Genomic DNA, 13,820 nt, shown 5'->3' with positions numbered 1-13,820 from the left:
CCAGCCTTCAGGTCGATTAACATTGCCTTATGATTCTTCTAAATTTTGTATTTCTTTATTTTTTAAAATAAAAAAGTATCAATATGAAGCTAAAAACCATCCTTAACCATTTCAATGTCATTTTGTCATAAAACTGAATCTCATTTGGACACCATCTCAATATGCTTTTAATAGGAAAAGAGGATACAGTAGGGGTGCAAATGGACTAGATCATGACCTGTTTTGAATTTAAATCCGACCATATTTTCTGGATTTGGATATCACCTGTTAGATTTTTTTTAACTGGATTGAATCGAAAAATAGGATCTGTTTAAAAATTGGATCTTTGTGAGCAGTTGGATCATCAAATCGGATCGGATCTGTTTAAAAATTGATTAACATTGTTCTTATTGCATTTATTAAGAACATGTTGTTGTTTGAGCGATTTTGAGAGTTGTTAATGATTCAAGTTATTTGTACTGGAAACCCAAGGTTCAAAGTGTCGACACGTATTAGCCTGTATCGACTGATACGTATCGTGCCAGTGGCTTCCCGATATGCCCCCTACAAGGGTTGTATCAGGTCAACCACTGGTTCAAAGGGTAGTTGGGCCTTAAACTGATCTCTCTGAACCAATTTAAAAAAAAAAAAAAAAGAGAGAAAAGAGTTAAACATATGAAAAAAAGCACCAACACAGGCCGATATACCCCTACCAGCGTATCAGCCCGTGTTGATATTTAGAACCTTGGTCATACCAAATCCTTTTTAGCCAAAGATTCTCTGGAGAAAAAAGTTTGGACTGTCTACATCCGATATATTCCAAAGGTCTATTTATGACGCATTAGCATAGAATAACTCTTTATCCAACAAAGGCGATGCTTAATGGATACCTCTCTTTTTAATATTTTTAGGGTCGGTTTGGTTAGAATTGGAATCGGAATCGAAATCAGAATTGAAATCCTCCAAAAGCAGAATTGGAATGATTCATTCCCATAGTCTGTTTGATTCAAACAAGAATGATAATGGAAATTAGAATCAAAAGAAATATGATTTCATTCTCAAGAGATGAATAAGGAACTGTCATTCCCTCAAATGAGAGAATACCATTCCAGCAAGAATGAAAATGAGATTCCAATTCTGTCCACCCAAATAGTTGGAATCGGAGTAGCCCATTCCTATTCCCACGACCTAAACGGGGCCTTAGTTTCAGTAGTTCAAGAATGCAAATGAAAGGAAAAACTGATACCTATCAACTCTACGAACCACTACATGATGTGATACACTCTAATGCTATGTTTAGCTTGATTTGAAAATAGAAGAAAAACTGATATAGAGAGTTAACAGTTGACGGAAAGTTATTAACCAAACACAACTTAAAGGTTTCTTTATTTCTCTGACGTCAAGCGCTTTGGAATTGGGATTTTATTGGAATCAATCTTGACAACTCTTTATTATTAAAATTTTATCAAAGCTATATGGTGTTTGTCGACTCGAAAGAGTGCAGAACCAGTACCACGTCTGAAATGGGTCTGCACTGCTCTTTATTCATGTTTTACAAAACTTAAAATCTTATGCAGTGTTTTGCCAACTTGAAAGATTTTCCGGTATGCCATTTCATGAGAACTAGCTTGGACCTACTTTAATACCAAAACAATGAAAAACTCAACAGCCGCATAGTTTCTTTTTATTCATCCAAACAAATCATTTGACACATAATATAGAAGCTTAATTACGGACATCTAAACTGATTCAATAGAATAATACAGGCTCCTTTATTCCTCCATTTTTAGCCTTCATGCCAATGGAATTGTGACACCTGAAACAAACAGATACAGAAGAAAAAGTAATTAAGAAACAAGAGATTAACAGTAAAAAATACAGAAGAATGGAAAGAACTACAGAAATCCCAGAAGATGCTGTTTGACAAGAGGTAATTAAAGAGATGAAGTCTTACTTCCACATTTCATTCCATGGGGCAATTCCTTGCCACAGGACTGAGCAACATAGACCACCTTGTCCACGCTAATGAACTGCTCTACTTCCTTAGTAATATACTTGCAGACACATGGAATGTCAGCCTTCTTCACAACAGCACAACACCCTTGAGATGGGGGAAGCTTTGGGCCAGACTTCAGAACGAATTGCTTACATTGTATCACTAGGTTGTGCAAATCACTTTGGCAATTCTGTGCCGAGACCTGATGTTTGGAGACCAGAAATCCAGCCAAAATCAAGGCTGCCAAAGCCAAATAACGAATGCTAGAAACTCCCATCTCTTACTCTTAGTCTTGTTTCTTCCTCCTCTCAGTCCTCACTGCTTGTTCCTTCCTTTGCTGGATCAGGTCAATATATAGAGTTAGAGAAGGGAAGTGCAGACTCTCAAGTTCCCACAGTGATATCTTGCTTTCCATCTTTGGAATTTACTTTACGCCCACTATGGATTTGTGCCTTGAGAATACGTTTTGGAAGTTTCAATTTTGAATGACTGAAATGGCACATTTAGCTAGCCTCGAAGAAAAGGTCGGTGCTCTTAGGTTAATGGGTAATGGATCAATTAGGTTAAGTGGGTTGGGATCAATTAAATGGAAAACCATTTTGAGGTTCTAAATCTGCATTGGTATCTCTATATTTGAACGGGAGGTTCTAACTGATTAAAAGCCAATCCCTGCCACCTGACCAAATTAGCTGCACACCACAGATTGACAGTGCTAGGTAGCCAGTCGTATATGGTTTATGGGCCTCTAATTGAGGCTAGTGACTGATCTAATGGTTAAGGATCATTTTGTTAGTGGAAAACACAATAGTATGATTTTACGGATCTGAATCAATTATGAGCTGGCACCCACCCCAACTGTACTTTGGGTCTAAAAATTCTAGGAATTTTTGCACTACACTCCACCTCTAAACTCTGATTTGAACTGCAGACTTACAACAATTCAAATTTATACACAGCTCCACCTATAACACACATACCCGCCCGTGAATAGGCATCAATTCCGAGCTGACACCTACCCTGAACTATACGATAGAGATAGTATTTCAGAGGTGGACTGAATGGTAAAAACCCCAAAATTCTAACCATAGGTTAAACCATCATTCTCCCATGATTTTATGGACTACAACCAAACTTGAAAGTTAAATCACAAATTATGTGATTTCATGAACTGCATTTCATCATCATTAGTCATCATCATCATCATGTAAGCCTTGTTCCAAGTTTCCAATTATATAGGCCATATTAATCATGTTCTGTGATTCCATTCCATTCAGTGTCATATCTGTTGTTAACTTATGATGAGCAAAGAAAAAAAATCCATTGCTCGCTTATGAGCCCTTGAATCATTTCCTAAATTGTATAAATCAGTTTCGTAGATTAATTATCAATAACAATTTGACTCTTACATTTGGGCTGTGTTTGGTTTGAAGGAAAAAGTAGGGAAAGGTAGGATATCTTTACAAACCTTGTATTAGCTTTCCCTTTCCTTCAAACCATACATAACTTTAGGCTGTGTTGGTTTGAATGAAAAGATAATGAAAGGAAAGGAAAGGAAAGGAAAGATAAGGAAACCTATTATTAATAAGGAGGGTAAATTTCTGAATGCCTAAAACCTCCTCCATATTTTTTATTAATTGTTGTTGTTCAATACCCTCCTTTTTCCTAATAGCACTGTCCTCCCCTATGCTTTTTGAAAACATTGTGTCTACCCCCTGTAGTGGTGGCCACGAGCTATTCAAGCTCGGCTCAACTCGGGTTAAATTGAGTTTCAAGCCCGATATGTAGGCTTGTTTGCCAACTGAGTCAAGTTCGAGCCCAGTGAAGCTTGACTCGTTCGACTCGTGAGCCTTGTATAATAAATAGATATTTTTTTTTTATTTTATACATATATATACATATAAATATATATATAATAAATAATTTTTATAATTCTTATTTTTTGTATGCAAAATAAAAATAATTTTTTATATGTATAATAATAAATAGTTTTAATAATTCATATTTTTTTATGTAAAATATAAAAAAAAAAGATATTTTTATATGTATAATTATTTTTTTTAGAAAAAACTTAGCTTGTAGTCAAGCTCGAGCTGAGCCGATCTCAAACTTGTGAGATTTTGAACCGAGTCGAGCTCGATCTCAAGTCTCTAATTCGAATTGAACTTGAGCCTAACACTATTTCAGCAAACCAAGTTCAAATAGCCAAGTATTCTTTTTAAATCCACCCCTACTCAAAATTCTGAAATTATCCGACATTTGTCGTATTGTCTTCCAAATTTGCCCTTCCCCATTAAAAGTATCTCCTAATTAAAAAAGTGAATTGTTCTCTCCATAATATTAGGGCCCCACTTTGTACTCTTAATCATCTATCTAATACACTAATATAATAATCAGTAACTTGCCTTTGAAAATCTGATGGTCCAAAACGTTTTGTCTCATCTCCCAAATAGAAAATAATTGGTTTTACCGGCTTCATGATCAAAATCATCTCCTCCAACATCTTGGCCACTTTCCCCATAAACGGCCTCATCTCTACCTGATCTTGGAGGCACCACTTGGCTTTTGGAAGTTTCAAAAGATAATAACTTCAGTTTCTGATTTTGTTAATAGATTTGCTAATATTGTTGCCCATGAACTTGCAAAAGAAGGGTAGTTTGAGTTTGGTTTATTATTATTATTTTTTTTGGCTCTTTCCGGAGTTGGGTTGAGAGTCTGGTTAGTTTGATTGGGTAGGTGCTATCGTGTAAGTTTCTTCTTTGTTTCTAGTTTTAATGAATATCATTCTTTACCCTCTACCCGAAAAATAAAAATAAAAACAACCCCATGATACATAAGAGCATTGATAATTAATTAAACAAAGGGAAAATTAGTCTGCAGCTCACTACAGAATTCTGAATTATAGTTCCCTTAGGGGTGGCAATTTTTCACCCAACCCGCCCATTTACTTAGAGGGTTGTGTGATCAATCCATCACCCAACCTGCCCATTTAAATGGGTTTGTTAACCATTACAAACATAAGTATTAATTCCTTAGCATTTTTTTTAATTTTCTTCATTTGAATTAAATAATTTATAATTAATGCATTAATTTTCTATTAATTATTGACTAAATTTAGTTTTGTCTTGAATCAATACACTTCAGCCAACATAAATCCAAATCAATTTGACCCGAGTCCGAACCAATTCAATGCGGTCAGACCCGATCCAGCATATACTGATTCGGGTAAACCCAAATCCGAAATAGACCCCAGGCAGGATGGTTCAGTACCACTTACTCTAACTGGTTTGGGTCATCCGGTCCAACTAGTTTTCACACACCCAACCCAACTCAGTACAAGTCGATTTGGGTTGAACCGAACCTGAAAATAGACCCAGGCGGGATAATTCGGTGTCCGCGTGCTTTGCCCGATCTGGATTATCCATCCGAGCAATATCCAAACAATTAGAGACAAATCTGGATCGACCCAATTTTTTATTGAATCGGTCCGATCTGATTGGACTGATCCAGATCTAAACGGTTCAACCACCCTTGATGTGATTATCTCAAAGATAATCCAATTAGATAGTTCAAGTTGATCTAGCCAATTTGAACCTAAGTGGTTCGGTCAAACCCAAAATCCGAACATAGTCAAATGGCTTCATCGTTGTGTAAAAATAACATGCATGTAATGTGATTTGAACCTTCACCACTTGTGTAAATAATTACAATTACCACCAAACTATGACCAACTTATTTTTTAAGAGAGAGTTAATTTGTTTTTTAAGTCCATAAATATAAGATTAATGGGTTTGGGCGGGTTGGATTAGGTTAAAGCAGGTTTGGGTTGAAATCAACCCATTTAATTTTATATAACTGGGTCATTAATGGGTTGGCATGTTAGATGGGTTGGGTTGAAACTCAACCCAAACCAAACCCAACCTAACCCACCCAATTGACACCGCTAATCTCCCTCATAGTCTACTAGTAACCCCCTATAAACCGCATCCTGCCCATGGATTTGACATCAATCCACAGTCAAGATTCATCCCCCTGTACGGTGGGGTTAAAGAATTATGAGCTAGGCTGATCAGTCATTCTTCCTTACACAAACTGCTATCCTTGAATATAACTTCTTGATCAGTCATTCATGCTAAACCAATTCAAATGTTGGCAAAAGCTAGCGCAGCCCATGAAGAGGTCTATCTCTAGCCATTTTGAATTGCAAATTCCACACTTTTTACAATGGCAAAAATCTTAGCTTCCTAAATTACAAAGCTATACCTACATTGATCGCTAGTATTAGAGTCGAATGGACAATAACCCCGCATAAAAAAATAAAGATATCTATTTTCTCCACCAAGTGAAGGTTAAGAGTTAATATAGTTTACAACACTATTTGCATGAGACATGATCCAAAAAATAGATTCTATTTTCTCTTGAAGTTTTTGTGGATTCCTAGCCTTCCATACCTAATAATTACATGAAACATCAAACTGTTTAGGAAAATTTATAACTCATTGACCTCTATACTTTGTATACATTAATACAAATATTCATCAATAGTTTGAACCGTCACCCACGTTTGGGTTTCCTAAAACCTGCTTTTTCTGTCAAGACATATATATATATATATATTTTGAGACCTATACGTGGCTTACACCCTACTATTTTTTTTTTACCAAAAAAATGCCTTTTTGGCCTCAAACCTTAATTTCTAATTTTCTTTATTTATAAAAAATAAGAAAAGTTAAGATGTTATGGTTTGAACTATCCAACCTGGATGCTGAACTGTTCACCTATAACCTAGAGTCAAAAACGGTTTACCCTCTAGATCAATTTTTAAAACATTGTTTTTCTCCTAAATTTTGTGCTTTTTATTTTTGAAAATATAGAAATATCAAATATGAAGCTAAATCCATCCACAACCATTTTAATGTTATTTTATGATAGAACTGAATCTCATTTCAAAACCATCTCAAGATGGTTTTAGTAAGAAAAGAGGCTGCATAAGGGGTGAAAATAGATCAGATCATGATCTGATTTGAATTCAAATCCAATCATATTTTTTTCTGGATTTGGATATCCCCTATCTGATTTTTGAATTGGTTTGAATTGAAAAAGAGGATCTGTTTAAAAATTGGATCTTTGTGAGCAATCCAATCAGATTTTGGATATACACCTATCCAAATTTGATCCAATCCATTTGCATCTCTAACTGCATTTGGACAAGCTAGATTAGTTTTTTTGAACTCGTGTTTGACTAAAAAAAGTTTAACTCGAAAATCAAGAGCTTGGCTCGATTAACACATACATACATACATACATACATGCATATATGTTATAGAATATAAAAACATATTTTATAATATATTATGAAAATATATTTTTATATTCAATATATAATATAAGAATATACTATATATTTATAAAATATAAAAATATATATATTTTCGAGCTTTTGAGCCAAACTCAAGCTCATTGAATATTTAATTGAACCGAGCTAGAACCAAGAAATAGATTTCAACTCAAATTCAAATTTAATAATATTTTTGTTGACCCAAACCAAAATATACAAAAGTTTGGCTCAACTTGATTCTATTGCACCCCTAGTTCATGGTACAAGGGAGTCATGGAGGACAATTAGACAAAGCAAAGTGTGTGAGGCTCACTAACCAAGCCACACAGTGCCTACAATGAAATTTCATTGTAATATTTTTTCAGTTTTATTTAATTATTTTATATTTTATTTTATTCATATGGAATATAATTTTAAGATAATTTTTTTTTTCAAATTGTTATTGTAATCATTGGTTTTGTTTCATTATTTTTTATAACTTTTTGAATTTTTGATTTTTTAATGAAAACAAAAAAAAAAAAAGAGAAAATGAAATAATATGGGCAAGCCCGACCTGGCCTAAGGCCAATGGCCATGGGCCTAGTCTCAAGCTGGGCTCCAACCCAACCTGCTTAGGTTATGGCTGACTAGGCCGCTATAGTGCGGGTGGCACAAAAATGTGGAGTTCAAATACATCCAATAACACATCCCCGCCGTGTATTAAGAACATCTCTCGATGATAAGTACCAGAAATGATGAGGCATCATCGAGAGATGCTCCTAATACACGACGGGGATGTGTTGTGTGATGTTGTGAGAAACTATCTTGTGGGAGCATGTTTTCAAGTTGAAAATGTGGGTTGGAAGGGGGTTTTTGTCTCATAGTCATGGTATTGGGGGATCACAAAGTATAGGGGGTCTTTGTCCCGAACCCCATAGTACAAGGGGGTCTTTTTAATTTATATATATAATTATATATATTAATGGGGGCCTGGTCGGGGTGGGGATTGCATTCCCCATCCCTGACCCCAACCCCGCCAAAGTACTAGGGGTGTCTACGGTTCGGTTAACTGAACCATGACACTTTTTTGTAAACCAAACCAGTGATATCGGTTTTTCTAATTCTCCAAACGGAAACCGAACCGATACCATCGGTTAACCAATCCGTCGATTTCGATTTTTGATCGGTTTGGTTATTTGGTTTTTCAGTTTTTTATATTTATAATATATATTATACAAATATATGTATAATATTATATTATAAATAATAAATGATATATAATATATTATAAATATTTGAAAAATATATAATATATAAAATATATTTATAAATAGATCATTATAAATATAATATAAGTATATATTTTTATATATAATGAATATATATTTATATATAATACATAGAAAATATGTGACATATATTAAAAATATATATACCGATTGGTTCGATTAACTGCCGATTTATTTGTAAGTTAACCAAAAACCGAACCATTTCTTCAAATTTTCAAAAATCCCGAACCGAAATCAAATCGATCAATTCGATTAACCACATTTTGCGGTTCGATTTTCTTGATTCGATTCGGTTTTTCGGTTTTTTTATGAACACACTACAAAGTACCCCATTCCCGACCCCGTCGGGTCGAGGAGCCCGAGTACCCGTCGACGGGGAAAATTGCCACACCTACACTTTATTTTGAATAGACTGCGGTTAAAATACGATGTTTACCGCATCAACCAAAATGGACCCCGGAATTGGGAGATTCGCTGCATTGGCAATACCAATCTCACGCCAAATCTACTCTAATCCAAATGCAACCTTAGCGCAGTTCAAAGAGAAAAACTAAAGAACCCCTGGAATTTGTAGCTTCAGCCTTCAGGTAAACGGTTTTCGCATTTCCACGAACACTTATTGCTGAAGTTAGTTTCGGTCTGGAGCATCCAGACTCTATGATCAGACGCTCTTAACTGTCTGCTTCATTCACGTTGCACAAGAATTCTCCACTGGAAGTTTATATTTCACAATCACTAAATACCGTTATCTTCTACTCCTGCAGGACTTGGCTTTTTACCAGCTGTACATCTATCAAAATTAAGATTGGTGTTTGCCATTCCTAAAACTGATAATTAGAGAAGGTACCTTCTTTCTACTTTTCTCAAATATTTTCTTTTTTTTCTAACTTTTCGCCATTTTTTTAAGGCTTTGATTGACATATCTTTTTCTTTGAGTTGCTTTAATAATTCATTTATTCTTCTACAATATCTTTATCCAGGTCTGGCGCAGTTGATTCTTCTTCAATTGCTAAGAAGAAATTAGCTATGTTTGTCGTGTGACGAAGATGGGAACGAAATGCAGGATTTGGTGGCCGAAGCATCTTTCATCTGGCGAACCAAAATCCTCCTTATTGTTTGGGTGGTTCATTCAATCTTCTTCGGCTTCGCTAGACATTGTTGTAGCTTTTGCAGCTTCTCCCGATGATATATCACGTTTTTGTTCCCAATCTGGTCTTCAGGTGTCAAACCCATTTTCCAACATTTGTTAATTGGGCTTTCATGTTGTTAATGTCGTGGAGTATGCATTTCTTCCATGAGGATTGCATAATCCGCGTTCCTTTGATGGTTAAACTGTGTGTTTAATCCCCGATTTTCTAATGTTCATAGGTTCATACAGTATCAGCTTTTCATCTATAGAAAACAATACATATTCTTGATCTTTGTATTCTGGAATCAATATGCTTGGATTAACAATTGGATAAAACTGAGGCATCATTCGTTTTAATTTGATTGCTTATTTTCATCCCCCTAAAAGGTGTTAGTGTGTTACATGATTAATTAGTAGAATCCTTTTAGGTGTTAGTGTGTTACATGATTAATTAGTAGAATCCATAAAACCATGAAACTTATTACCATGCAAAACTCCAGTATGTTCCTTAATGTTTGTTGCAAATAGAGTTAAACAGAGGCCAATGGCATAACTTGCTTGGGATCATCTCTTGATGTGGTTGAATAATGGGAAGAATGGAAAAATGTGTCTGCTCTAACTTTTAGTTATGCTTAGGATGAAGCAGGACTAATAGTGGTTTCCAAAATCTTATAAAAGGAATGCTAATTCTTGACTTAGTGAATTTCGGTTGATGGGATCCCTCCAGTTCTTTAGCTCTGGACATGTTATGTAGTTTCAATTTTTAAGGCTGTGATAGACATCAACGATGAACAAACACCGTTTTAGTGAAACCTTACAAGCAAACTTACTGATCATAAAAAAAAAAACCTTACAACAGCTTTGGACACTATGGACCATATTATTTTTAGTTTTATGAAGATAAATGGTTTCCTCCACACTGACGTTCATTTAATGATTTCAAACCCTATTTTTCTTCTAAAATCTTTGCCATTAGTCTCTCACTGCATTGCATTTGAAAAGTTCCCTATATATATCTTGGCATAAATACCAGCATGGGAAGTGAATGTGGATATCTTGTGCAATATGCCTGGTTAGCTAGCTGAACATTCATTGAATTTATCAAGGTTCAAGAATTGCGCATGGTGCTGAGATTGTTTTATGTTTTTTCTTTTTAAATAGGGAATTCTTGATTACACAAATTCGAGGATGCCCTTATTTCTGCAGGATAAATCAACTTTCTCTGTTTTGGGGCACTGTGCTACAGATTGCAGCTTTAATGAGCAGCCTCCATGTGCTGAAATGGACAGGGATGGCACAAAATCTAACAATTATAAGAAAGTATACTCAAACAGCAATCAAGATTTATTTGGAGATAGTCATCAGCAATGTTCATGTGAACGCTACAAAAACAAATTTTTAGAAAAAAGCAAGGGGTCTTCAGGAATCAGTAATTGGATCCAGTTGTCATATGATTCTGATGAGTATTATTGTTCAAATATCCATTGGATTCCTAAGTTTCATCATGTACACTGGAGTTCAAAATTAGTATCTAGCTGTGATCTTCATGTAAGACAGGGTTGTTCTGTTGCTTCTCATTTCATTATTTTCTTTCTGCTTTTTGCTTAAACTCTTCTCCTTGGTTTGAGTGGGTTCAGATAATAGTTTATGACCCACCAACATTTGGAATACGCCACTTCCTGGTTGGTTCTTCGATCTCTTCTGAAGGAGTTCAAATGCCCATCAAGAGACCCAAGTGGGTTGATAAACTTCACCAGAAGCAAGCGTTCCCTGACCTGGTAATATACTGCTTCGTGGACCTAGAGTTGTGTTTATGCTTTTAATTTATTCCCAATTATCCTCTTACTTTTATCATTTCAAATCTGATGTGCAGGACACAGTTGTCTTGGCAATCAATTGTGCAACTGCTGCTAGAAGATTATGCAAGAAATGCATGGGGCACAAGGCTACATTTAATCAGTACCAATTTCTCTGCTTTTCTTGGTACTTTCTCCTTTCTTGTGTTTTGATCTGTAGTATTTGATTTTCTATCCATTATGTTCAGGTTTCTTGCAATCACATGCCACTCAGTAGCTGTTTTTGTAGCTTCATGCTTCACTCTCTTCTACATCATTCTTCAACTCTTTCATGCTTTTCTTAGTTATGGATCAGATTCATTGCTCTACAAGATGTTGGCAAAGGTATTTAGCTATACGTGGAAGAATGTCCATATCCGCAGCTGCCAGCTACTATATTGGCCAATATTCCTTCAAGATAGTGGTTTCAGGTAATGCAATCAATTGTACAAAAAACATCAAGAATACCTAGGTTAGGGTGTCACAATTAAAAAAATTTCCACCAGGTCTGCATCTGCAGGAAGCATGGCTTAATGAAGAGGGGCCGTACTCATACCACATGGTTCAGATCCCATCTCCTTCCTAACCAACTAATATTACTTTCTCTGAGATGGTTATAAGGTTTTGTCTAGCTCAAGACTCAGAACATTATGAGAATCTGATTGAGTTGACTTTTGGCTAAACATATCATCTTGTTCTGACCTATCAAATGGTAGGCAATGACCTACATCTTCCTGTGTGACAGTAGTATGGAGGTCATGGTCATGATCAATCCATTTCTCCATATTATAGTTTTTGATAACTGATTTCCTTGTGCCTTGCTTAAGGCTTTGAAGTTTCATCTAATTTGTAGGTCCCGTTCAAGTGTAGAATATGCAGAAAGGGCTTCTTTGTGTAAACATTCAACATGGTCAAGCATAGCTGTTGATGTTATTTTGGGGAATATGGTTGGTTTCACATTGTTAGTGCATGCAGAAACTGTATCTTTATGGGTTTCAAACCTTGTCCATGACATAACAAATAATATATTACGTTCGGGTTGTGTGTGGCTGATGGGGGTCCCAGCAGGTTTCAAGCTGAATTTAGAAGTAGCTGGAATTCTTGGCATGCTTTCACTTAATGCAATTCAGATTTGGTCTACCCTCTGGATCTTTTTTGGTTTCTTCTTTGGTTATTTTCTCAAAGGACTTGCTATATCTGGCATCATTTTGGGGGCAACTATACTGGCTTCTCTAATCAAAGACATGATTGTGCTAGCAACATTTCATATCTCAACTCTTCATTGGTTGGTGTCACTTCTATATTCACAACAGATCCAAGCATTGGCAGCCCTATGGCGTATTTTTAGGTAATGCTTGCCTTCCTTTTGTATTCAATAGTCAAAATATTTTCTTACAATCTCTCCTTATGGTTATGAACGTATTATCTCATTCCACTAACATGCATATCTCTTAATAAAACATAGAGAAAGAATTTTGTATGTCTTGATTCCAATTGTAATGGTACCTTGCTTCTTTGATAAAGGCACCATTACCTTGCTTCTTTTAGTATATAGTGATTCCAATTGTAATGGTACCTTGCATGTTCTTGATATGTGCTTTCCAATATCTATGTAAAAAATAAAGTGTTTTAAATTCATATTGGGTATTTTTTTTTGCGGAAATAACTTTATATTTTATTAAAAGAATTAAAGATTTGTACATCCAAATTTCACCATACATTGGAGGCAATGAGGCATTATGGTAGGGGTTCTGCCTACCTCAGGTGACTCTTTGAGGGAGCCACAACCTCCTCAGAAACAGAAAGGAGAAGATGTTAGGGTAAATGGGTAATGATTCTTGTCCCTTTATTTTAGCTAGGTCTTTTTATGGAGGGCTTCACAGCCACTATATAGCTGATGTAGTGCTTGTAACAAACTCTGACAGTGACAGACAGTTAGCTGATGTGGCTCTAGGTTTTCTGGAATATACTCCAACCACAACTGGCTGAGCAGAAACTCCTGGAATTGTGATATCCTTCTGTGCTGAGCACTGGGCTGGGCCCTAACACATTATCACCTCCATAACCCCTGGTAACATAGACTTTCATATACCTGTGTTACTGGGTATAATTAATTGCAACTCTCTTTTTATAATGACCACCCATTTTTCCAGCTCTATAATGTTGTATAAGTGGCATGAGAAGGTCTTTGCTTTCTAATAGTATAGGGTAGTGGTGCCTCATTGCTGATACGTTATGTGGGAAAAGTTCAGGACAATGGTGAGAGCAAGGGGTTTGA

The 13,820-nt window shown here is 35.7% G+C and overlaps 2 protein-coding genes across 20 annotated transcripts in view; one reads left to right on the top strand and one right to left on the bottom strand.

The window, feature by feature from the left end:
• Nucleotides 1-1,772: 1,772 nt before the first annotated feature.
• On the bottom strand, nucleotides 1,773-2,252 carry LOC148872207 (uncharacterized). The gene is made up of 2 exons (XM_088970102.1): nucleotides 1,934-2,252; nucleotides 1,773-1,795 (listed from the first exon to the last, which is right to left on the bottom strand). Exons 1-2 carry the CDS (start codon nucleotides 2,250-2,252, stop codon nucleotides 1,773-1,775), a joined length of 342 nt encoding a protein of 113 aa, XP_088826228.1.
• A 6,636-nt stretch (nucleotides 2,253-8,888) lies between these two features.
• Nucleotides 8,889-13,820, top strand: part of LOC148872206 (uncharacterized) — a 64,634-nt gene continuing 59,702 nt past the window's right edge. For 8 of the 19 annotated variants that reach the window (XM_088967204.1, XM_088967200.1, XM_088967197.1 and 5 more), the window contains exons 1-8: nucleotides 9,006-9,165; nucleotides 9,343-9,421; nucleotides 9,559-9,798; nucleotides 10,869-11,255; nucleotides 11,345-11,485; nucleotides 11,581-11,666; nucleotides 11,752-11,973; nucleotides 12,396-12,890. In XM_088967204.1, the coding sequence (XP_088823330.1) occupies nucleotides 9,625-9,798; nucleotides 10,869-11,255; nucleotides 11,345-11,485; nucleotides 11,581-11,666; nucleotides 11,752-11,973; nucleotides 12,396-12,890 (1,505 nt within the window). In that variant the 5' untranslated portion in view covers nucleotides 9,006-9,165; nucleotides 9,343-9,421; nucleotides 9,559-9,624. Of the gene's footprint in view, nucleotides 9,256-9,342; nucleotides 9,422-9,558; nucleotides 9,799-10,868; nucleotides 11,256-11,344; nucleotides 11,486-11,580; nucleotides 11,691-11,751; nucleotides 11,974-12,395; nucleotides 12,891-13,820 lie in introns of all 19 variants that reach the window. The other 11 variants (XM_088967211.1, XM_088967198.1, XM_088967213.1 and 8 more) reach the window with 8 other exon arrangements.

This window comes from Nelumbo lutea, chromosome 2 (genome assembly GCF_056320005.1).
Source record: "Nelumbo lutea isolate HS-2025 chromosome 2, American lotus-T2T, whole genome shotgun sequence".
NCBI lineage: Eukaryota > Viridiplantae > Streptophyta > Magnoliopsida > Proteales > Nelumbonaceae > Nelumbo > Nelumbo lutea.
Note: the sequence above shows the minus strand (reverse complement) of the source record. Positions and strands in the feature narration are given on the sequence as shown.

Bases quoted from the DNA above. Each gene is read 5' to 3' on its own strand.
- LOC148872207 (XM_088970102.1), bottom strand. From the start codon at position 2,252: ATGGGAGTTTCTAGCATTCGTTATTTGGCTTTGGCAGCCTTGATTTTG. The intron at 1,796-1,933 runs GTAAGACTTCAT...TGTTTGTTTCAG, and splicing joins CCATGGAATGAAATGTGGAA to GTGTCACAATTCCATTGGCA.